A 25,318-nucleotide genomic window follows, 5' to 3' on the forward strand; every position below is an offset into this window, starting at 1 on the left:
AATGCAGCTGATGGACCAGCCACACCCAACTCACCTGCCTGTGCACCAGAAAAGTTGAGCACCACTGGTATACAATACAAAGTTTTACTGGCAAATCTTTAAGTGACTTCATACTTTAAGTTCCTTTAAGAAAGTAGAGCATCCAACAGATTTATTCCTTCTCTCCTAAGTGGACAAGAGTTTTGCTGCCCAACAGTGGGCAGATGATGCTCATACACATTTTTTGCTACCTCAGCTGCCTGGTGGTTTCCCAGACTGCTGGCTGACCAGATAAGGATAGAAAAAGATTAAGATAACTGGTTACCCATATATGATTGGCTTTCTGCATGGATAATTTTCTTATTGTTTAAATCTAAATACATGCATATTTTAATTTAATTTAAATGAACTCTTATATCAAGCACTCATCAAAAAAGAAGATTTAGAAAGCTACGGCCAAATATCTTGGAAATTCCCAACGAGGGTTGTTTGAGTTAAATTAGCTGGAAATCAATTAACAGTACCTGTACTTACCTGGACATCATCTTTATACCAGGAGATGGTGGGAAAGGGGGTACCTGACACTTCACAAAAGACACTTACAGGGTGATTAACAATTACAGATGCATTTGTCACCTTTTCTTGGTCTTGGATTTCAGGAGGAACTACAATAAATTATACAAAATGATTATCTATGCAATCAAAAACACTATGGACATAAACATTTGAAATAGCAAGGTGCCCATTATTTTTCTCATTATTTCATCATTTTTTTACATCAGGGAGTTATTAATACACATGCAATTACTCTATGCTACTGTCAAGTGTCTCAATGTTTGTTTTATGAAGTATGGTTTGGAAAAAGTTCATGACTCACTTCAATCTATTTTAGATTAAAAGAAAGAAAAAAGAAAAGAAATAGACCAAAGCTTTGCACACCCCTACTGCTTAACACTTTGAAAGGAGCAGAGAACCTCTGGCTGCATGGATTTTACTCCAGTAAATGCCTCTATTGAAGGAGCTGTCTGCTTTGCTGCTTGAAACTTCAGGTTGCCCTGTTCCCCCCACAGGAGATGAAGCCCATCTTCTTCAGGTAACTGGAAGATAGCTCCTTGTGTCAGGGCCATGGAACAACCAGAAAGGATGAGGGACTGAAAGGCCAGGCTCTCAGTGGGAGAAGAAGCCAGGTTTCCTTCCATGCAGTAAGCATTATGCCTGGGATGGCTTCAGGGATACACTTAGAGACCAAACAAGGCCACGATGGTCCCAAGCAAGCACACTTCTGAGGAAACTCCATGACACATGAATCAAGAGATCCTCACTCTGCTAATGACCCAGGGAGATATCAATATGACACCATAAAAAGAAATTTCTGTTTTTTCATAGAAGAAGATATGAAGAGAAAGTTAAAGCTGACTAGCACAGAATTCATGGGCATTTTTACACATGCAAGCACCACAGTGCCAGGCACTTTGAAAAGCACCTGGCACTGCAACGCTTGCAGTTGTATAAGCAACAAAATGCAGGCCTACACTGAGAAAATGGCAGTGCCACGGTTTGGACTAAAACACCTGAGAGGCACTTTAGTTCAAAAGTGCACCGCCACCATTTTCTGCGTGCTGACACACATTTCGCCACTTATACAACTGCACATGGCACAGTGCAGTTTGCCTCAGCTCATGTGCAGAGCAGACTCAATTGATTAAATCAGTTAATCAAGTCTGCTCCGAAGCAGTGGACCTCCAGCATGTTACGGGAAAAAAAAAAGTATAAATGCCCCATGTGCATGGGGTTCTCTCATTGGAATTAAGTTAGATTAAGACAGATAGATGCGCACTGTAGAAAGCAGAGCTTAATATCTCCTGTTACAATCCATGGATTCCTTACAATTCTGTATGACATTGGAGGAAGAAGGGAAAGCGTCATAAAGCAGGAGTCAGCAACCTTTTAAGGTTGTGGGCCACAGTGGCCCAGTTTGGATCAGACAGATGAAAGGGTGGTTGCTAGAACCCAGTCATGAACACAGGTATTCCCAGCAGTGGCAGGGGAAAGCATCCACTGCTGGATCCCTACCCCTGCTCTCCCCCGCCCTGTCACTGCAGTCCCATGTCCATAGGCCAGGTCCACAAGCTGTAATTTGCTGATGCCTGTCATAGAGCAATTTCTTCCTGTTCTCATGCTCAGTTCTATGACATAAGACTCCCCTCATCAACATAAATGGAGAGAAACATTTAATGTGTAAATTCTTCAGGGCAAAAACTTGCTTTTAGATTGCCAAGTACAAGCTTTTAGATTGATTATTTGAATAAAGCGAAGAGAAGCAAACAGAAATAATTATGAAGCAGTGTTTAACACACATACGGTATGTCCAAATATTTGTTCTTAGCATTCAATCACATGTGCAAAACTGGCAGTGCACATTTTGGGTGTGTAATATGCAACCACAAAAAGTGAGGCTACTCTTTTGAAAACTGCCCCTCCATAACTGTAGTTGTTATTTACCATGAACCTTCAGATTGTATTTTCTTTCGGTCCTTCCAGCTTCATTAACTGCCACACACACATATTCCCCATTGTCATATGGTGTAACGGAAGCAATGATCAACACTGTCCCATCCTCTGCAATTGAAATGCCTGGTTCATTGCCTGTCAGCTCTTTACCATTACGTAACCATTTGATAGCAGGCTTTGGGGTACCTAATGGCAGAGAAATACAGAACTTCGTAAGTCTTCTTGCTTAGAACAGTAAAGGAAGGATTAACATTATTTTAAAGTAGAGCATAAGGAAAAGGGCACAACTGGGAAAATATTTTGGGCTGGCGGATAACAAGACACTGAAATTCAATCTGACTGGCGCAACTGAAAGAGATATCATGAGTCAAATACACCTGGAGAATGAACTCCCCTTCACAACTGGATGTTTGCTAGGATGTGAGAAACCTTACTCTGGAAATGCTCTACAAAATTATAGTCCTAATTAGTACAATTCTGCACTAGAAATGACCTTTCCACAAAGTTTTCACATATACATATTGAAAATAAAATTAGTGTGACTTGTTTAAATATCATGCTGAGACACAGGCTTAAAGATCTGCATGCATTGTACACTTTATCCACAATGGACAACACAAAGAAGCAATGAAACTGAGTGGCTAATAGAAAACTATGCTGTAATCAGCCAGAATGTCTATAATACTGCATACCTTTTGCTGGACAAGGGAATGCAATGCGTTGATTTGCCACTCTTTCTTGAAACGGGGTATTGTAAGGGGGGTCTATATTATCTACAGTAGGAGGTTCTGGAAGGAAACAGAATTAAAGTAAAAACAGTCTTGCCCCCTGTCCTCAAATATGAAAGCATACCAGGGCAACTTACATCATTTTATTCTTTATCTTTCTACAGCTAAAGCTAACAGTACTTTTCCTTTAGTTTCATTTTTGGAGCAATAAGCTCAGGTTTCTAATAGAACCTTTGTAAGTATGTGGTTTATTAGAGAGAGGAGGATGTTGTTACATAGGTTGATTTTGATCTCCTTGTAATATCAACTAGCTCAAACTACTTTTTGAGATTAAAAGAACGTAAATACCTTGTTCTAAAATTTTTGCAAACTTCTTTACTTTTTGTGACTTTTGTCTACTCAACAAAACTACATCATAAAAAAACACCAAACTTTGGATATTATGTCATACAATAATGAAAGAAAAACATTTAAAAAAAATGTCTTTGTTTGAAAATCAGCTCCAGAGCTCTTGGAGTAAAACCACAGCAACAGAGAAATAAATAAAAGGGGGTCATTTTGTAGGTCATAAGTGTTAAATTTCCATTGAATCACAGGCCACTTCTCTGAAAGTGCAGTAGGATATCCACCCCCACAAAACAAAAAAATCACATGTATTAAAATGAAGCTATACTCAATGATAGCCATCAGGCTCTAGCCATATTATAAATACCTTGAACTTGTATTGTTATCGATGATTCATCACTGCCAACTAAGTTACTAGCAACACACTTGTAGATATCAGAGTCTGAAAGCTGGACTTTACTGATGGTCAGCGTTCCATCAGGGCTGCTGATATACTGTCTTCCATCTATTAGCATGGTATTTCTGCCTTTAAACCAGGTGACTGTTGGGGGAGGGACCCCTTGGGCACTGCAGGGTACATCAATTCTGTGACCAACTTGTACTTTCATAACTCGAGGAGCACCTTGAATCTTTGGAGGAACTAAGCAAGGCAAATAAATCAATAATATGTGAAGAAGATCTGAGAGATTACTCATGGAGGAAATATTTATCATTTCATTTATTATCTTTATCATTTTAGACACCATCTTTCCCAAAAGCACTGTAATTTAATTCCCTTAAGTGACAGCAACCAATCAACACTGGGCACTCCTTACAGATGATAATTACAGTACTTCATCTTCCAAATCATTTAGGGCAGGAGTGTCAAAGATATGACCAATGGAATCATGTCATCCAGCCCACAGGGGTGTTCGAGAGTCCAGGAATTCAGGGGCAGGGCCCGCCAGCAAATGCTGGGATACAAAGTCATACTGGGGACCTATTTTGGCAGTGGTAGGGCAAGTGATGATTTAGGACTTCTGCATCTGAAATCCTAAAGCATTATTTTCGGAGGGACACTATACTTAGTATCTTCCAAGTATATTCTACAGAGCTCCTGGAAAGTGGGTGTTTGTACTCAAAACATTTCAGTTTCAGGGTAAAGCTAATTAAAATGATCTCTTTGACATTTGTACTTCCTTCTTCTTAATCCCTGTTTTATATATGTTTCCAAACTCAGGTTCAGACAGGAAGATAAAATATATCTGCATTTGAGTTTTCCGGTCCCAAGGAATAAGAACATGATGTAAACCCCACATAATTCCTTTGCCCCAATCTTCTTCTTTTTAAGAATCACTGCGAACAAAAAAGGGTCATAAGGAATGGCTTATTGTAGACAACATTTTTTTACTTTGTTAATATACAGCTGTAAGCAGATAAAGATATATATAGATAGTATGTATGTGTGTATGTATAAAGAAAAAGACTATCTTGTATTACAATAATTAAGAACTCAATTGTTCGAGATTTAAATTTTCAAAACTGTCTAGGGATTTATGTGGGATTTATAACATGATTTGAGCACTCAGCTCATGTTAACTTAGTGGAAACTAGACATCTTACCCAGCTTTAAAAAGCTCAGTCTTCATATTCAGAGCCCTAATCCTGAAAGCCCTCTTCCACAGATAATATTCAAGGGACATACTGGGCTACTTACAACTGTGCTCCTCAGCTAATAAAGCACTTGGTGGTGGTTTTAGATGAGCTAACTAGACCAGGTGGCAACAATCTCTTAGTCCCCAGGCTAGATCTGATATGTGAAGAGGTTGTATCCTGTGTGGGGAAGGTCCAACCAGGCACAGGACAGCATGGAGAATCAGGTGCCAAGCTACCTGTCTCTCCCACAGTCCCCTCCTCAATGGTCCTCCCTTCTGCTGTCTCATGTCCAGCAATCCAACTTTTCTGATCACCATGGAATCACAGATTTTCTACTTTAAACAACAAAAATGCAGGAAACGGCAGGCTTCCCCTTGTAGGCTTGCAGAGTTCCAGCCTACAAGGGGCTGCAGGGAACCATGCAGCATGAAGAGCAGCTCCTGCAGCTCCATCCAGGTAAGTCTATGGGGGGGAGGGCAGATTGAGACCCCCGTGGTGAGGGAGGGAGGGAGGGAGGGAGAGAGTGGGACAGGGCTGGGGCTGGAAGCACTGCACAGCCGGTGAGGTGTGTGGGGCCTGGGACCTGGCTGGGAATGCATAGCCCCAGGGCCTGGATGGGAAGCAGGATGAAGCCACAGGTGGCTCATCTGGTGAGCAGTGAGGGCACCAGCCCCCTGCCACTGCATGCACTCCCAAGGAGGAAGATATAGAAGGGCACATGCCCCCCCAGATGCAAGCTGCCTGCTACAGGGAAGATGCCAGCTGCCCACTGCAGGCTTAGGACTCCCTGCCCTGCTGACTTCCCACACCATGTCCAGCCTGCTGGGCTGCAAAGGCCCCTGCAGGGAGGACAGCAGGGAGGGAAGCCCTGAGGCTGCAGCGAGCAGCCTGCATCTTTCTCCCACTAAGGGCTCTGCTCCTGCCATGCTGCCCATGTGGGGAGGCAAGGCTCTGCACTTTGCTCTGGCCGCAGGAGCCACCACCCCCCACAGGCAGCAGCTGGAGCTCAGGTACTGCTGGGAGTGGGGTAGGGGACTATGAGCCATGGTCCTGGTCCCAATATCCCTGGCCGCTGGGGGCCCCCTCCAGCAAGACTTGCGAGGGACAGGGGGCCGTGGGTCATGAGTGAGGGCATGGGCACTTGCCCCCCTGACAGGACAGTGACCTGGGGGGGGGCCCATGGCTGATCCCACAGGCCAGAGGGGCAGTCCCCCTGCGGCCGATCCTGCTGACCCACAACCTGCAGCACTGTGCAGCTGGCATTTCCAGGTCAGCAGGATTGGCCGTAGGAGAACTGCTTCTCCTGGCACACTCCCCAGCCGCTGCTTTCAGGAGGGCTCCAGCACTCTCACCTGCCCCCCCTGCCTGGGAATGCTGGCTGACAGGGGGTGCACATGCACCCCCATGCACCCCCTACACATTGCCATTGAGTGAGGGGCACCAGCAAGGTTGCGGGGTGGGGGGCTGTGGGTGGTGAGTGAGGGGCATGGACATGGCCAGGGGGCTATGGGTTGGGAGTGAGGGGCACCAGTAGGGCTGGAGGGATGAGGGGCACTGGTAGGGCCAGGGGGCTGTGGATCAGGAGTGAGGGGCACCAGCACAGGCAGGTCACCAGCATATCAGGGTTGCTCAGCTCCACAAAGCAGCAGGGGTGGGGGCAGCAGCAGCTGGACCCACATCCTGGTGAGCGAAGTGGGAAGGGGGAGCTCTGATTAGCTATGATAAATAAACCAAAATCAAACGCCAAAATATATAGGTATTTCCAATTTATTGTATTATAATGGTTGAAGCACTGGTAGGCTTCCAAATTGCTTAAAAATTGTAAATGCATTAAATACATTAATAAAACATTGTGTTCAACTGATATCCATACATATATAGTGGCGTTTCATTTTAATCATGGAAAAATGTGGATTTGGAGGACTTTAATCAGAGAATTTGGGATTTTGATCAGAGAATACGGGATTTTAAAATGAAGAAAAACCAGGATCCCTGCTCAAGTATACTTTTGCCTCACATCCCCCCAGGGCCTGGGTGTCTGTATTTTGGGAAGTACAGGCCATTTAAGCATCCCGTGGGATAGACATTTGCATGCTACAGCTGGAAGCTCTGGACTGCAGCAGCAAAATGTTGGTGACCCTAGCACTGGAGACATAGTGACTAGCTATATTTCCTCCATGTTTCCACCTTCTTAATTACATTAACAGAAGATAAATATATACTTAATATTTTCTTAATATTAATTTTTCATATAAGCAATTACAGCAGTTGCCATATAGCAATAATGTAATAAAAAAGGAGAAGGAAAGAGATCTACAAAATGGGTCTACACCAGGAAAAATGTTGAAGAGCTGTATTAGATTAAGCTAAATTCCAGTTGTTCTGTAATAGGACCTCTGGGATGGGTTATTTTTGTAGTTAACTAACTTACCATGTACATTTAGCTTGACTGACTGAGTTGCATTCCCAGCAATATTTGTGGCTACACAGAAATACATTCCACTGTCTGAAACTCGTGTCTCAGTGATCTTCATTGACCCCGAGGGGAGGAAGGTGTGTCTGGAAAAATAGGAAACAGATTTATTGTGTAAATATGTACTGAGACATGATTAAGCTCTAGTTAGACATTACTAATCACAGTGTTGTTCAGCATGAAATTTGGGGCAGAATTCTACTGCCCTTTCTGCATCCAAATTTTCTGCATTTTCAGCGCTTATGCACAGGTAACGATTCTACTTCTCCTGCAGTGTAAACATGTAAGTGTGTGTGCATGGACTGATAATGCTTCACCAGATATGTACTGGCTGGCTGATACACAGCTGTGCCCACTGGGAATGCATACCTCCATCTAGGTCCCAAAAACATAGTTGACCAGAGTGGAAGGAAGAGATGGAGGAGGAGGAAAGCCCTCCCATGTGCTTTTGCCTGGATTTACACTCAGGCTCATGACTACAGACATACCCAGCAAGTGTGCAACCCTACTGGGCATGCTCAGTCTACACATGCATGCTTTTGCATCAACAGCATAGAAGCAGGGTCAAAAACATGTCAGATATATGGCTGGAGAACTGCCATTTAGATGAGCAAAGGGAAGAAGAATTCCACCCTTTGTGTTTTTTTTCAGTTATGTGACTTAATTTTCTTATTTTTTTCTATCTTCCTACTACAGCCACATGTTAAGAATACCAAGCAAAATACCTGAACCACCCACAGGACAAACTATGGGCATTTCAGGTGCTTAGGTGAGGCTTGAGATCCCATCATACTTCAATTCAAAACAACAAATGTTTTGAGATCTGCATCGTTCATGGTGCTAGTAATGGGTTACGAAGCCCCTTTAACTCTAACTTACAGGTTCAAGCTCAGCCCAATTCTGCGGTGACAAGAAGTTGCTATTGACCAATAACTAATGGCTTATGCAAAGTCTACTTCTTCCAGATAAGAAGGATGGTATTGTACTTAACATACTAAACGTGGATGTTGGAGGGACTGGGTTTGATTTCCCAGACCTGGTTTTATGACTGCACTGTATTGATTTGGATGGAATAAACAGAACTAGACACACTACATTAAACAGTTAAACCTGGTTTGCAGTTTAAAGCATAGCACCCCCCTACCCCCATACATGTAGGTAAAGGTGCAATGGAATCTAATGTGATTCACACAATCGTGCCTCCTGCTATGTCATGCATTCATGGCAGGAGGCACGACTGTGGGATCACATGTTAGATCCCATCACACCTTACTGTCACTGCAGGGAGAACCTGATTCTGGGCTCCCCCTGCACCAGCAAGAAGCAAGCTCCTCTGGCTGGGAGCCCCACACACTTCAGCTGAGGGACTCTGAGCTGCAGAGGCACCTCCAGGGTGATTACCCCACCCAGGGCTCAATTAAATTCCCAAGGTGGGAGGATAGCTGCTGTGGCAATCATCTTGCCTTGAGCGTGTGGGAAGCTCTTAGCGCTGAAGGATTGCCACAGGGTCCATCTCTCTATCCCAGGGCTGTGGGAAACCCTAGTTTCAAACACACCTGAGATAAGGAGATCACCCCCCCGGAGTGATTCCCTGGTCCTGGGGGATTCCCACACCCCAGGGCAGGGAGGACTGCCCTCCCACCCCAAGGTTTCATGCATCACAGCTGCAGTTCTCCTGCCCCCAGGGTTTGCCAGGAGGCATGCTGTGGGGACCTAGCATCCACAGCTCTGAGACTCTGGGTCTCGGCAGCTGCATGGTGCTGCTGGGACCCAGAGTTGACACCTGCCGGGGCTAAGAGTCCCCAAAAGTTGTGGGACTCACAGCCCCAGCTGAGCAAGGTGCATCCCTGCAGCATATGCAAATGAAAGCTTATTAGCTCTAAAGTTAATACATATTTCAAGGTCCAACTTCATAGCTGGTTGGAGCTTTTTAGTGAGTGATAGCTACTTTGCAGGTGCACCTGGTCCCAAGGTAACTGTGCAATTAACCAGTAAATTGCACAATACCTGTAACATGTACAGGGGATCATAGTGACCTCAGCCTGCTTAGTTTCATAGCAGCAACCACTATTTAAAATGTTATAACATTTTATTAATAATACAGAAAAAGAAAAAAAAATCATTTTCATGCTATCCTTTATCCCCTTGCCTTTTAGCTGTTGAGAGAATTTTTATTAAGAAAACCTCTTTTTTATTGTCTTTTAGATGGTAGTAAGGATAGCAAACAATATCCTTTTTAGGGAAAAAGGAAAAAGTTAGTTGAAATTATCTGGAGCTGTTGTTTTTTATGCTGCTGGGTAAAACTAACTTACTCCTTAGACATAAAACAACACACAAAAGAGTACAGGACATATGGATAAATACCTTTTTCTCTATGGCTGTCAATTCAGCACTTTTTATAAGCACCTAACTATATTTTCCCATTTTCAAAAATGTCTGGAGAGTTTCTGAATCCTGGAGACAGTGACAAAGAATGGATTCCTGCAACCACTTTTATACATGTTCAGTGATTTAAAAAAATGAAATACAAGTGATTTAGAAAGCACCTCAATTTAAGTTATAATAATAAGGTATTTGTTTATACAGGGCTATTTGGATTTGGCCTCATAAGAAGCTATGGGGTAACTTGTGAAGCTTTGTTTCTTCTTAGGAATGCAGAAACATTTTTCAAGCAGGATATGTACCATGACTGAAATACGGTGTTCATAACAATCACAGTTTTAAAAAAGCAGTCACAGAGATTTATGACTGTCTTTGAAACTGGTTTATTTATGCTTACAAAGTGTTTTATGATATGTTCTGTAAAAAATGTACTATGTGTGATAAGACTATATTTTACACAGGATAGGACTCAGAGAGAACAAGAGAGAATGTCTCACTATGGGTCCTGAAACGTAAGAGGCTGATTTTGCTCTTATTTCTTTTAGTGTGAATCCAGATTTGGTTCAATGGACCAATTCAGGATTCACACTAGAGGAGCAGAGTAGAATCTGACCCCCTGGCCTTGGAAAAAGTTTGCAAAATGATAAGAGCATGAAAGCTGTTCCTAAAAGTGAATGATGCGCTGAGTTTTGGAAAAAAATTGCAAAATCAGTTGTCATAGGATCTCACAGAATGATACAATAAACATTTAACTCATGAGGACAACCTGCCAATTTAAATAAGTCAAAAAGCCCTTAAAAAACCTGGACAGCTTAAAAAAAAATGAACTTCTCCATATTTCTGAAATGATGTTACCTTGGCGAGAACGGAGAGATGAGTTGCATTTCTTTGGCCCATGTAATTATGGGAGGTGGCAAGCTCTTCACATCACATGGAAGTGTAACATCTTCCCCTGCAGTCACTGAGATCTCTATGGGCTTGTCATATGCATCTTCTTGCTGGTTTTCAGGCCTGGATACTCTGGGTTTCACTAAAAACATGTTTTAAAAAGTATAACACATATATTTATTTGTAGATGTGTAACCTGGTTCTAATTTACCCCACATTGTTTTGTTTCAGTTTAGAGTGTTTTTTTTACCATATGTGGTACAATCCTATTTATTTGCGGGTATACCTATACTGCAGTCACAGCACAGTAGCTGCTGCATAATGTAGGCATAGTCCAGATACTATAGTAGACTACCTGATGCAGAATTGATGCAGAATTCACCCAAAAAGCGGGGTAAATCCTCCAGCAGTTTGCCTGGGTATGGAGTTCTAGTACCCTTGGCCAGCAAATTCTTTCTTCTCACCCAATGTAATTCTATGTCTTCCTGGAAAGCTACTGCCAATCCATGTCAGTGTAAATGAAATCGCAATCTGGCAAGGGGGCCCAGTCCAAGAGCACAAGGTAGTAAATACCAGACTGCTTTAGAGCTTGAAGTGGCTGAGGCCTTTTAATCTCAGCCATTTGTACAGCTGCCTGGAATTCTTATCCAGAGATCCAGTACAATAGTGGGGATGCTAATTAGACACCAGTTAATAGGGGGTTTGGCATGCCTGCACTGTACAGCCATCCCATTTCAGACTTTCTAAATCAAGTGCATTTTTCAGACCCCAAAAAAGCTTGCAGGGAAAACATTCATATATTTGATTTTCACTCAGACTTACCATAGACAGTTAGTTGGACTTTCCGTGTGGCATAACCAGCAGCATTTGTTGCAGTGCACACAAATTCCCCAGTCTCATCACCCTCTGGTGAAACTATATATAGGCTTCCATCAGATCCCGCCAAAAATTTTGTATTGCTGAGAGGAATCAACTCTCCTTTCTGCTCAAAATCAAAATAATAATAATCCAGAAATTAAGAAAAAAACCAACAACAAACTGCAAGCACTTGATCAGAAAGATGCCAAAGCTTTTACTGATACTGCATCTCAAAGAATTAATCAGAGTGGTGAATGACTCTCATCCCACAAACTATGTTCCAGAAAGAAGGGTCCTTTAAGAGCTGCACTTCTTAGCATGGGGTCAAAGCTGTATTTGTTGCATCTACAAACTTATAAACAATGCTGAAGTGCAACATATATGCTTATACATGTATGTTTTATACAGAGCTCTTAAACCAGAAGCCTGAGTCAAATTTTCCACTTTACTGCGTAATTAAAGTTCCTGAGCTATATATGTTTAACTGAAAGGAGAATTTGGTTTATTAGATGAGGGGATTTGAGTATTGTTTTGGGACCAATATCTTAAATTAATTATTTTGCTGACTTATCCTTTATGTTGAAGAATTTATAATACTCCTAGTTGATATCATTTACACAGCCAAATTTGGCTCTCAATATAACCTCCAGGCAGTCTTACTAAAGTCAACAATATTGTAATTGAAGAGAGAATCATAGGGTGCATCTACACATGTGCTTTACTGAAGAGCTGACTAATTAGCTCCACAGTAAACCATCACTGTCTACACATACACCTGTATTATGGTGCAGTAAATTAATTAACTCTGCTGTAGGATAGTACTGCCTGCTGACTAGCCTCACTAACCTCGTTCCCCACCCAGCCTCTGTGCTGCCCAGCACTGCCACCCAGAGCCTGGAGCTGACCTCCAGGTCCCCTGCCAGGCCAGGGCTGCTCCACCTCAGCTCAGACAGCTGCAGTCCCAGGTGCACATGAAGACACTGCGTCCAGGAGCAGTTGACTCCAGCAAGAACTGCACCAAAGTTTATTGCTATGTGCTTTTTGCACATGTAGATGCACCCACAAGGCTGAAAGGGTCACCTAGTTCAACAGACTACACATATGTAGGATGTGTTAATTCCGAAATGATTTCTGCTAATTGCCTACATAGCCTCTTCTTGAAAGCCTCCAATATAGGAAATTCCACAACTTCACTGAACAGTTTGTTCATCCTGATGTACAGTATAGCTCAATATTTGTAGCAGGATCCACAAAGCAGCATGAATAAATATGAGCCTGCCATCCTGATTTTGTAAACTCAAGAGGTTTGGACATTTCAACTAAGTCTGAAAGTTTATTTCCAATCTGAAATTAGATGATGTAAAAATGGAGCTCTCTCATTCAATAGATCTCCTTTCTGCATGATTTAAGAAAAGAATTTATAACTAATGGCAAAAATAAGCTTCTACAGGTCTTTTATAGCCATTAGTCTTGCGAAGTCAACATTTTTTAGAGAGTGAAATGGGTTCAGTTCCTACTTAAGTATCTTCTACAAATACTACTTACTAGGCACATCTACAGAAGACAATACCGAGCAATGGTTATTGCAAATTTATTTAGCATTTTTATAAGTAAGTACCAAATAAATGCACAGTAAACAGAGTTACTGTGCAGTAGCACTGGCAAACATTATTTAAGTGATACTGCTGTGCAATAGCTTAACAATACTACACAGTAGTGTATTAGCACTGGCCATGCTATGTCGAGCTACTGCACAGTATTATTAGACTACTTCGCAGTCAGCATCTAGTGTAGACATGGCCACTGAGTCGCATATCTGTGCAAACTCAAGAAAGCCCACAGGTTTGCAGAGATGTCATGGAGAATATACTATATCCTGAAGAGCCATTATTACTGATGGTGAAAATGTATGAGAAAAAAAATCTCAGCTTGACTTTCAGATCCCAAATTGAGTTTACAGGTTTGCAGTTTGCTGGGGAGGGGAGAGCAAGGCTGGGAAATACATCATACCCTCCACCACTGTAAAAGGAGACTGTTTGAGATGAAAGCCATTAAATGGTGAAAAATACCACACTATATACTCTTCAAACACTACATACTCTTCAAATTCACTTTAAATAAGTATCCAAAATGAGATGTAAACCATGGCCTCTTTCCCACTCCAAAATTATCCAGTCATAATTATCATATTAACAGTTTATAAAGCTCTTTTTAAAAGTTATAAAAGATCCATCAATAATGTGTGAAGTCTTTCTGATTTCCAAAGAGTGGAAGCTAAATGTATGACAACCCATAAGACCTGCTAGAAAAAACAGAAGCTGATATGAATAAACAGGTTTTTCTTAGTCTCTCAGGACAAAGGTTTTTGGCCACCTTCCTTGTATATAGTTTCTATTATAGCTAAATCATGTGCTCAGTTGATCTTTTAACATAAACAGCTCAAAGATTGTAAGTTACCTTGGACCACATGATAGTTGGTTTAGGAACTCCACTTGCTTTACATGGTAATGTTACCGGGATCCCTTCAACTGTACTGAATATCTGCTGTCCATGCTGAATGACAGGTAGAACTAAAAGTATATATGCACATTTTTATTGTATGTACATTTTATGCACATATGCATACACTCATACATACTTCAAGATCATGGCACATCATGAAGTCCACATACGTTCAAGTGCTATTTAGTAAAGATGACTTAATTTGCATACAGTGGGACTTTCAGTTACCTACTAGAAGGAGGAGTTGGGAATTTTCACTTTGCTCTCAGGGCATTAATGCTGACTTAGAGCATTCATCCCTAACCTCTAGCCTGCAGTAAAACAAATACCTACACATATAAGTAATGGAGTTGAACACCACCCTGCACACACCCAGTTTCAAAGCAACCAGACCAGAATCTACTATATGGGTCTCATTTCAGAGAGTCTCGGGATGCCCTCCAAGAAGGTGATAGGCAACATTTTCCAAAATAGTACTGTGAATTATTCACTTAAGTCAATTTGGCTTTTGGTCAGCTCATTCTGGTCCAGGTGTGAAACCTATTTTCATCAATGAAGAACAACCAGGGCAGACAAGATCTGCGGGTGAAACCTGATTACTTTCCATGCTCATTCATTTGTTAATTAATAAAAATACTAGAAAAGGAGAAAAGATAGAGTTTGTGCTAGCAGGCTGGCGATCACAGGAACTCCAAATTGCCCATCTCAAAACAGCGAAGTGGCAATAAAGACTCCAGTTTATTATCAAACTGGCATGTTTTTGAATGAATAAATGCTCCATATTCCTACTCCATATACTAACCTTATTTTCTAGTTCCTTTTTAACAACACATACACACATGTTCCCCTTCCCCCTAAAGTTTTCTGTCTGAAGAACTCTGAAAGCAGTTGTAGAGCATTAACTAATAACAGCATGAAGGATGTAGCATTCTGAAGAGGAAAACATGTTCCAGCATTTTCAGTGAAGCTTAAAATGAGTCTTCCTTGATTAATGTAACATGTAAGAAAATTTAAACTATGAACAATGAAGTGGTTGTGACCTCACACAAAGTTCATACAAGTTTCTGAAGTGAAATACAGATGGGTTACTACAATGCAAACACTAGGTTCCCTGTCATTGCCATTTTTTATGGTATTTAAATGCAGCTTTGCCAAAGTCATGATTTATTTTAAGTGCTATAATCCCATGAGTTGTACTTTCTTTTTATCAATTATGAAACCTCTTAGCACTTGGCACAGATCTCCAATAAACTCCCACTTTGTCTGTTTTGGTAATAAAGTGAGAGAGGCTGCAAAACACATCACTTGTACATACTTAAAATGAAAGATTTTTCAGAAGATAAAAATGATGTGATTTTTGTCTTCCTTTTCAGAAGGCGTAGGCTTGATTACTTAAGTGAATTATGTGCAGTAAGACTGGTTCTCTATTATTCTAGTGTAATATCACTGAAACAAGTGTATTTGAGATACTGTTGCCATCATAAAAAATTCTATGAGCTACTGCTTCCCTGAAGCATGTTCTTATTTTGCCTGCAGCACAGAAACAACAAAACAGTTTATCTTACCAAACACATTGATGGTGGTAGTTTTGTTATTTGTACCAGCTACATTACTTGCCATGCAGGTATAGTCCCCTGCATCTTGCAGCCGAACTCTTTCAAGGTGCAGACTCCCATCACCACGAACATTGATGTAGGGATTTGGGACTAACTGGAAGAGGAAGGTAGTTACATTAAAATTGTAATAACATTAACTAAAACACTTAATGTTTCATTCTGAAAACAGAACAAGCTACTGTGGAGACAGGCATGCCAGCAAAGCCATATTTTGTACTACTTGAGGAAAAATATCCACACACATATATTCCTGACAAGTTGTGTTGGTAAAAGTGCAGTTTTGCCAACACAGAGTCCCTGACTGACATTGTTATGCCTATGGAAACCTGTCCTGTAAACTTGGACACAGCTTTGCTCTGCAATGAGAAAAACTGCAAGGGCTCTTAATAGATTTCACTGTGCAACTTTTCTTGGAGCACAGCATTTCTCACCTACTTAGTGCTGCAGGAAATCTGTGCTGCTATCCAAAAGAATTAGCACCTCTCTTTCTGAGAAAAGGAAGAGAAAGAGGAAAGAAAAGAAAGATCCCTCTGGTATTCCTTGAAGCCAAGGGAAGGAAGAGTCAGTGCTCCTTGCAGCTGCACACACTAAAGAGAAGGGCAGTGCTTTTGTGAATATTGAGCTGATATTCTCCGTAGCCACTGGAAGGGGAGATGGTCCGCTTAGGAGCATCTACAGGCTGTGAAAGCAGAGTGAGAACTCCCTGAAGCCCTGGGGAGTGAAACACCTAAGGCGCAGTGTCTAAGATGTGTCAGCAAGGAGGCCTCCCCTGGGATGACAGTGTCAGTGATTCAGTACTTCCACAGCTACCTGAGCAAAGAGGAGTGCTTGAACAGTTTCTCATAGCTACAAAAAAGATTTTGGACAGTACATTTCCTTGACAGGCCTCACAGGGATGCCACACCAGGACGGCATCCAAGCCTGCCTTACGTATCTACAAGAGCAAGATTACAACTCAGAGTACAGACATGAAGATATTACTGGAGTTATACACTTCATCCTCACACACAACAACTTCTGTTTTAACAACTAACACTTCCTCCAGACCATGGGCACCAAAATGGCCTACCAATATGCCAAACTTTTCTTGGCCCACCTGGAAGAACAATTCCTCAAGAACTGCCCTACCAAATCCATGCTGTACCTAAGATATATAGATAACGTCTTCGTCATTTGGCCTTTAAACATGCACCGATACTCATCAACCTCATCACTAGAAGTAAACTTCCTATGGCCCAAAGGACACCGAGTGGATCCAGATGATGCCAGGACCAAATGTGTAAAACCTGCCAACACATCTCCAACACTCCAACAATAACTATACCCCACAACAAAACTATTACCATTCTTGGATCTTACACTTGCAACTCCAAAAATGTAATACATCTCATCCAGTACACTAAATGCCAGGATGGAAAATATGTAAGAGAAACCAAACAACTGCATACCAGAATGAACACCCACCAAAAAAATCTATCAAAGACAAAAATACCCAACTACCTGTGAGTGCCCACTTCTCACAAGATAACCACTCTCTCTCAAATCTCTGTTCTAATCCTCCAAAGGAATTTACAAGCCTATGAAATTCATTTCATAAATCTACTGGATACAGAAAATCATGGACTAAATATAGACACTGGATTTATGGCACATTATAACCTGCCTGCCATCTGATAACCCCAGGTCACCTGTTTTCATTTTACCCGGTCACGTGTCTTCATTTCATTTTAGCTACATTCTTCCCCCTTTCCCTACCCTCTTACTCATCTCACAACTATCATCTCCCAGGGCCTCTGATCCTCACTGCCACACATTTGCATTTTCACAGATCTGTATTTTGCATACTGGCTTCCATTCTACCTAAGAGAGCACACAAAAAAACAACAAATGTTCCCTGTACCTGAAGAAGGAAGTTTGTACCCAAAAGCTTGCAAAGAAAAATTTTTCCAACTATTTAGTTGGTCTAATAAAAGATAGCACATTTACTCAAAGAACCGGGTCTGCCAGGGATCTTAGTAAGGCATTTGTTGCTCTCTGGAGATTCATTTACACAGCAAATGCAGTGTCACTGCATGTGGATTCTTCCCACATGCAGGCATTGTAAACTCATCTCAGTATGCTTCTAAGAAGAGTGAAGACTATACATCTTCATGTTTCTATGCATGCTCAGAGAAGAAGCCACTGACATTTTAAAAAGTCCTTAAAAGACTAAGGAGAGGTTTCAAAAAGAAGCAAGAAAAAGTATTTTTCATTTTCTAGGATTTAAATCTGTGCATTTCATTTATTGTATTATATGAACCTCACTTTGGAGATAGAGGATGCCACTAGAGAATTCGGAATTTCTATGGAAGTGGATAAAACAGAGGTCAAGGAGTAAATCCCACATCTTATGGTTCCCAGACAGATGCACAGAGAATAGTGGCTCACCTTTCCTTAGCAAAATTTGCGGCTTCAAATTTCCTTGCATGCATAATCCAGCGGTAATTGCACAAATAGGGGTTACCAGCTCTGAGTCCAGATTTTGCGGGGACATAAGAATGACAGCTGCCCAGCTGCTGCTGCCACCTAGGGTGCAGAAACTGCTTGTTGCAGTTCTGGAATCCAAGCTTAGAAAGTCACATTAAAACTCTCTCTGATGGTCACTTAGAAACTTGCTGGAAGTTTCCAGAGCAGGGAGGAAAAAAAGCATCATTTTATTAGGGCAATACTAGAGGAAGATGTAGCTGTTTAGGGATGTTTCTCTAGAGTATTTCCATAACATTGCTGTGGGTCTAAGGCAGGCATTTCCTGCACTCAGAAATTCAAATAAACCCTAATCATAGTTCTTTAAAACACATAGTTTAATAATCTACCTACAACATGTTCTTTTGAATGCAGCTGATAGTGGTACACGTTCCATTGTAGGCAACTGACCCCAATATCCAGAAGTTGTAGGAAGGTATAATAGCACCATGAGTCCATTACAGAAGTTGTCATTACTAATTTTAACTCATCAGCAGAACCAAATTTGCTGACATTCTGGTCAATCCTGTTTCAATCACCCATTCATTTCCACTCCAATGACAACCCAAGCCTCAAAAAAAAAAAATCACACAAATATTCTAATGCTTCTGTCCATACTAGCCATTTCACATGAACCTGCCTTCTGTGCAAAGATGAGGAAGCACACTCCCTTTTTCTATTTCAAGCCTTTTCTCAAGATTCACAGCTGACATATGTCTATAGGTTACCAAACAATTATTGACAATAAGTATGTCAGACAAATAGGAACAGTCACCACTTAACTGCATTTTGAGTAAATTTTTAAAAAAATGAGTATGTCTAATCATAAAATCATTAGAGAACTAATAGTATCCCTCTTCCTCCTTCTGTCCAGACACTTCTATATGTTCATACTGCAACTGGTACAATGGGACCTAGAATCTCTTGGAGCCTTGGGTTCCCGTAAATAATAAATCATAACAATCTAAAATAAGTGGAAATAAATTCATATCTCTCTTTGTTTGTGGACACACAAACATACATTCACATAGCATAACTTTCTTTAATATGCACAATGCTTAGCCATGTACTTGTCTCAAGATTAAGGTAAAATATTTAAAAAATGTAAAATGTATTTAATATTAAATATATTAAGGCCTAAATGTATTATAATATCTTAAAATATTTAAGCCTCCTTCTGGGTATTCCCTGCCAGAATGGGAGCAAGCGCAGGAGAAGCGAACCCTCCCACTGCCACCACGGCTGCTGTCCCTTGCTGAGCCCAGCTGCAGCTGCTCTGGAAACCCTCTCCAAACAACCCCCCTCAAACCATAACACTCCCAGTTCATTTCACAGTGGGGAGAGGCTCCAGAGTCACTGTAGCTGGACTAAGAAGAAGACAACAGCAGGTGGGTTCACTGGTCTGCACTTGCTCCCAGGCTGGCAGGGGACACTGTGGAGGATCAGGCATAGAGGAGGAACCTGTCTGCTGCCACCGCTGCTGCCATTCTTCTCAGATGGAGCAGGCAGGAGTGATGCTGGTGCACGGCCCCTCCACCCCCCATCAGCTGGGGACAGTGGGATCAGTGAGGACCATGGCAGCCTGTGCTGCTGAGGATGGAGAGAAAGGGAGGGCGTACCATGACTGGGGGGGAAAGCAGACAGGATTTTACCTGATTTGGGATTTAAAAAAAAATCCCTGCTGCTGTTCCTCGTGTGGCCTGAAAAGTGGGGGCGGGGTGTTCACACAACTGCACCCCCTTTGGATATACCCCTGGGTGCATGGAAGCCTTGTGTAATCAGTTCCTTTACTGGTAGAAGGCAAATTGTTTATTTAAAACTCCTTTTCCCATCCAAAAATTTAATTTCTTAAGCAGGTACATTATTATACATTACTAAGTAGGCTAACTGCAGATTTTTCTCTATGTCAACAAATTTGAAACTACAAGACTATATCAAAACATTTTAAAAGAATTCTTACCACCATGCTGTTTTTAATCCACCTCCGTTCTGGAATGGGGTTTCCAGCCAGAAGTACACAAGGCAAGGTAAGCTGCTGTCCTTCAATTACATTGGCTACTGCTGGGCTCATTCCAATTAGAGGGGCAACTTAAAAAATTAGAAGCGACATTTCAGTATTTCCATATGCTCATAATAAATCAAAACTAATGTTCTCTGCCATCATTATCACTAATATTTACAATGGTGCATAGAACAGGTTCCCCCCTACACAAGACTCAACAGACACAGGGTCCAAAATAATCCCTTTCCCAGAGACATTACAATGTAAATAGACAAGATGGACAAAGGGAGTCAACAATATGAAAGCCAGCAAAAGGCATGTAAGGGCTACTTTTTTTTCTTTTTTGAGGGTGGGTTGTAGCCAGAAGTGGACTGCTTAAATAAATAGACAAAGTAAGAAATAAGGGACAATGACAGTTTGTTAGGGGAATGGTTCAAGGGAACAGCCAACCAGCAAAAGATGAAGATTATCTAGCCGAATCTGTATACATTTACTCCCTTTTGGGCTTTATCTTGCACTTTCAGCACACACAAAAATACCATTGAAATCAATCTGATATTACCTCTTTTTGCTGGCAGAAATTTTAGGGACTGAAATAGCTAGTCAGTTAAGGCAATGACCAAGTGATAGCTATTCTTCTAGGCACAAGGCTTTTAGGCCTCATGAAAAGGTCAACAGCCTGGCTGAGAGTCTGGAATGCCCCAAAACATTTAACACAGACCTCACCAGTGCATAAGCTGCTGCACTTGTCTTTGATTTATAAACTTACTTTTGAAAGCAGAGACTGGATAGCTGCTAGCATATGAATGAACAGATTCCTAACATATGGTTCAAGATACAAAATACTTTCTTGGATGGGTATGAGAACACTCTCTATGTCCTTTCTCCCATAAATGTATGCATTTCACAGCACTATGGTCCAATTATTTTCATTCCCACTATCCAATGAAATGAAATCATTTATTTATATTATATTCTGTCCAAGCTCTTGATTTACTGCCTTGATTTATTACAGAGATTTACACTTTAATTATATCCGCAAATTCCCCAGAACACTCTCCCTGTTACCCTATATTTTTAAGATGAACTGTGGTAGGAAACACCTCCTATCTCTCTCTGCAAAATGTTTTTATGGTGAAGATTTTTCTGCTTTTTACAAGTTCCCCTAAGAACAGCAGGAGAAACAAAAATAAGTATTGTTTTGAATGTCCATTTTGTTAAGTGTAGCTGAAACTTGTCTTACACTCTTCAAGACTCCAGCAAGTCAAAAAGTGATTAAAATGTCTTAATACACAAAACTCGGTGGTTTGGATTTACATTTTTCCTTGCAAGTATCTTCTGTTTCAATTAGTGAAGCGGGTGCTTGCATAAAATCAATAAAATATCCAATGCATATGAACGTATCCTATTTGCTTATTAGGGCTGTGCGAAGTTTTGGTTGCTGATTTGATTCAGCAGAGATTTGGCCTGATTCAGTGGCCAAATCTCCAAATCAGAATTGAATCGGGATACCCTTGAATCACTCCTAATTGAATCAGAACCCTCCAAAATTGATACGGAGAGATTCAGAAAGATTTGACGATTCAGATATAGACACAGCTTTAAATGTTTTTTCTTCATACCTCAAGGTACCAGGCAGCTTGTGAATGCTGAGATGGTGGGACAGATGGAGTGTCCCACAGGAGCACTGGGAACCACACCGTGCACTTGGCAGAAAACCTGGAAGTGGACCAGAAGCACTTCCAATCCACGTCTGGGTTTGCCACTGAGCACACAGGGGGAGCCCCCACACTCCTGTGGGATGCTCCATCCACCCCAGCATCGCAACATTCATGAGCCACGCCTGGCACCTTGAGGTATGCAGAAAAAACATTTAAGGCTTTGTCTATGGCCAAATCGCTGATTCTCTGAATCAGCATTGAGTCTTCAGATTCGGATTTGGCTGAATTGAATCGGGACAGTGATCAGAATCAACAAATCGAATCACTGTCCCTGATTTGCGCTGAATCCAAATCGAATATGGCCCATTTCGCACACCCCTTTTGCTTATGTGAATTCTATCAAATGGAGTCAGGAATATGGTTTGGGTTCATCTGGAATGGAGAAATAGTCACACATATTCCAGGTATAGAACTGGTATAGAATGCTTTATTGATTTTAGATTGTACATCCAGTAAGTTAACTGCCTTACCCAGTCCTGTTACTGTTACAGTGGCCGGCTGTGACTGGATCTTTCCAAACTGATTTTCAGCTTCACAGATATAAGTTCCTTCATCACTGACCCACAAATCTGAAAAGAGATGAAAAGGAGGGGGGGCAAATAAATTGCAGAGTTTTAAACTATTTTATACTAGAGTCTGTAACACAAAAATAATCCGTATGCATATCTTTCAATTTTAATACCATTTTGCTTTACAAATCTTTGACATCGGTCATAATGGAGGAGTAATGTACATGGAAAAGAACTTGTATAATTATGTCTATATTATGTTTACATAACATTTATTATCCTAAAGGACTTAATGAAATTCACATACAGTATTCATATACAGGAATCATTTTGCCCACCCAGATTACTATGTCTATGAGGAAACAAGACATCTGTTTAATAACACAGAACATACTCTGGAACTATTTAGTACAGGGAGTGAAGAATACTACTGCCAAGTAAAATTGTAAGGAAAAATTAAGTAGGCAAAATGTTCAGTAATTAGACAAATTAGGACTTGGCTAGAACAATGGGTTTAACATCCCTTCCTCCCTCACAAAAGATTTCAAGGGACCTTAGTGTCAACAAGTGGCCAAGGGCAGGGCCAAGCCAAATTTAAATTTCCCCCAAAATTTTGGACTTCTGACAGTGACTTTATTCTTACTCAAATACACTGAAATTCCAACTGTAACTGAAGTGTATGTCATTAGGAACTATGGTATCAGATATCTCAGCTGTGTTGCCAAAGTAATATTTTCACAAAGATAAATGAATGCTAGAGTAATGGAACAATGTAGATAAAGGCATTTCATGGAGCATATTTCTCTATGATATCTTGTCCTTATAGATTTTGTCTACGTACTGGTAATGGACAGGGCTCCTGTTTTGAGCTGGCTGATGGAACTAATAGCAAAGGGTCTTGAGAAAAGGGGAGCACCATCCAGTCGCCGCCATTTAACCTTTGGTTCTGGGTAACCATGAACATAGCAAGGCAATGTCACATTTGAGCCAATATCAACAGATTCATCACTAGGCTCCTGTGTGAAAACTGGAGAAGCTGAAACAGAGGGACAGTAATTAAACAGAAGACAATAATTAAACAGGAAAACAACATGCCATTACTATTCTCCCTGCAATTTAGGCTAAAATAAAATTTTATTTCCTGTTATGTAGCACCACTTAATACTCAATTACCAGTTTCTTAATTTAGCAAATTCTTGCAGCTGTCATCTTCCATCAATGCTTACTTTAGGGGTGATCAAAAACATGCCATGGACCTCCCTGAAGCAAGAACAGACAAAGTCACTGTCTCAGGGAGCATACATACTAAACCCTTGGACTGGTAGGTTCCACCATATGCCTGGACCTACAAGTATCATCAGTGACTGAAGTAGGGCTCCATGTGGACATGAGGATTTACTACCATGGTTACTCAACGGACTGGGAACTCAATTCAGTATCACATAGCAAGTCAGCATCACAGATATGTAAAAGGGTCAGTTGAAGCAGATAGGAGGGACAAGGGTAATAATAATTTTATACGGCTACTCAGCTCAATGTAGCATATCTTCTCTATATATATCCTATATAGCTGCAATACATTAGAAAAAATTCCTTATGTTATATAAGCATTTCAAATGAAGGGAGGGAAAAGAAAAGCTAGACAAATATGAATGAAGTGAGGCAGCTGATTTGGTGAGTCACTCTATAGGTAACATTTAAGCAAAAGGAGCTGTATGAAAAATGACAAAGACACATTGTGAGAAGAGGCTGAGCTATTTGATAGACTGGAAGGTTAAGTGACTTGCACAGGTTTTCACTAATAATCAAGTTATCTGTCACTCCAATGGCACGAAACAGAAATATTTAAATCCTGGGCATTTATGCTTTTGGATACAGAATACTTACAGCCAACATCTAGAGTTATCTTCCCAGATGCAATTCCTGCATCATTGGTAGCCATGCAGGTATAATCACCAGCATCCAAATCCTGTGTTTCTTGGATTTTCAGGAGGCCCCGATATGTATCAATAGTAAGAAATGCTGATACCCTCAATTCTAGGTCACCTAGGTTCAGACAGAATACTATGAACTAGCACGGAGAATTTCCAAAATAAAATCAAATGAAGCTGTCACCTAATCAGAGTGATATCATATATGACTGTATTTAATGATGCACCTAGAAGCCCTGTTTTTATTCAACAGAGAATGAGAACATCCACTATTACATTACATAGGATATTTTTAAAAAATACTAACTATACCTTAAAATTTTAGGGCACAAGCTAACCACTAACTGAGTGTGGTTAGGAACAAACTTCCAATATGGGCAGGTTTTTCCAGAACAGTCTACACTAAGAGTTTTTATGCTTCACTCTGATGCATCTGGAATGGGTCACTATCAAATATGGGATTAGATGGACTATTGGTCTTATCTTTTCAGGAACACTGTGATTCTAGAAACCACTCCGGGTTAATTGAAGCAACATCTGGTACACAGCCAATATACAAGTGCAGGCAGGAGTTAATCTTTTCTCTAGGAGTGGAGGCTCAGTTTTCAAGGAGAGAGGCCCTCATTTAGCAATATGATGATGCCCAGTGTGCTGGTTGCCAATCTCCTCCACACTCTAAGGAACAGGTTGTAATGGGCACCTTTAAATTTGGGTGGAAGGTGAAGTAAGGGATTCA

The 25,318-nt window shown here is 41.1% G+C and overlaps 1 protein-coding gene across 2 annotated transcripts in view; it reads right to left on the reverse strand.

The window, feature by feature from the left end:
• Window positions 1-25,318, reverse strand: part of HMCN1 (hemicentin 1) — a 451,483-nt gene that overhangs the window by 217,700 nt on the left and 208,465 nt on the right. For both annotated transcript variants that reach the window (XM_019501224.1, XM_019501215.1), the window contains exons 15-27: window positions 24,539-24,697; window positions 23,493-23,687; window positions 22,613-22,711; window positions 20,380-20,507; window positions 15,867-16,011; window positions 14,257-14,369; window positions 11,764-11,923; window positions 10,909-11,083; window positions 7,630-7,757; window positions 3,931-4,203; window positions 3,183-3,278; window positions 2,482-2,676; window positions 514-644 (exon numbers count right to left, since the gene is read on the reverse strand). In XM_019501224.1, the coding sequence (XP_019356769.1) occupies window positions 514-644; window positions 2,482-2,676; window positions 3,183-3,278; window positions 3,931-4,203; window positions 7,630-7,757; window positions 10,909-11,083; window positions 11,764-11,923; window positions 14,257-14,369; window positions 15,867-16,011; window positions 20,380-20,507; window positions 22,613-22,711; window positions 23,493-23,687; window positions 24,539-24,697 (1,997 nt within the window). The remainder of the gene's footprint in view (window positions 1-513; window positions 645-2,481; window positions 2,677-3,182; window positions 3,279-3,930; window positions 4,204-7,629; window positions 7,758-10,908; window positions 11,084-11,763; window positions 11,924-14,256; window positions 14,370-15,866; window positions 16,012-20,379; window positions 20,508-22,612; window positions 22,712-23,492; window positions 23,688-24,538; window positions 24,698-25,318) is intronic.

This window comes from Gavialis gangeticus, unplaced genomic scaffold (genome assembly GCF_001723915.1).
Source record: "Gavialis gangeticus isolate Ggan-Ray unplaced genomic scaffold, GavGan_comp1, whole genome shotgun sequence".
Taxonomy (NCBI): Eukaryota; Metazoa; Chordata; order Crocodylia; family Gavialidae; genus Gavialis; species Gavialis gangeticus.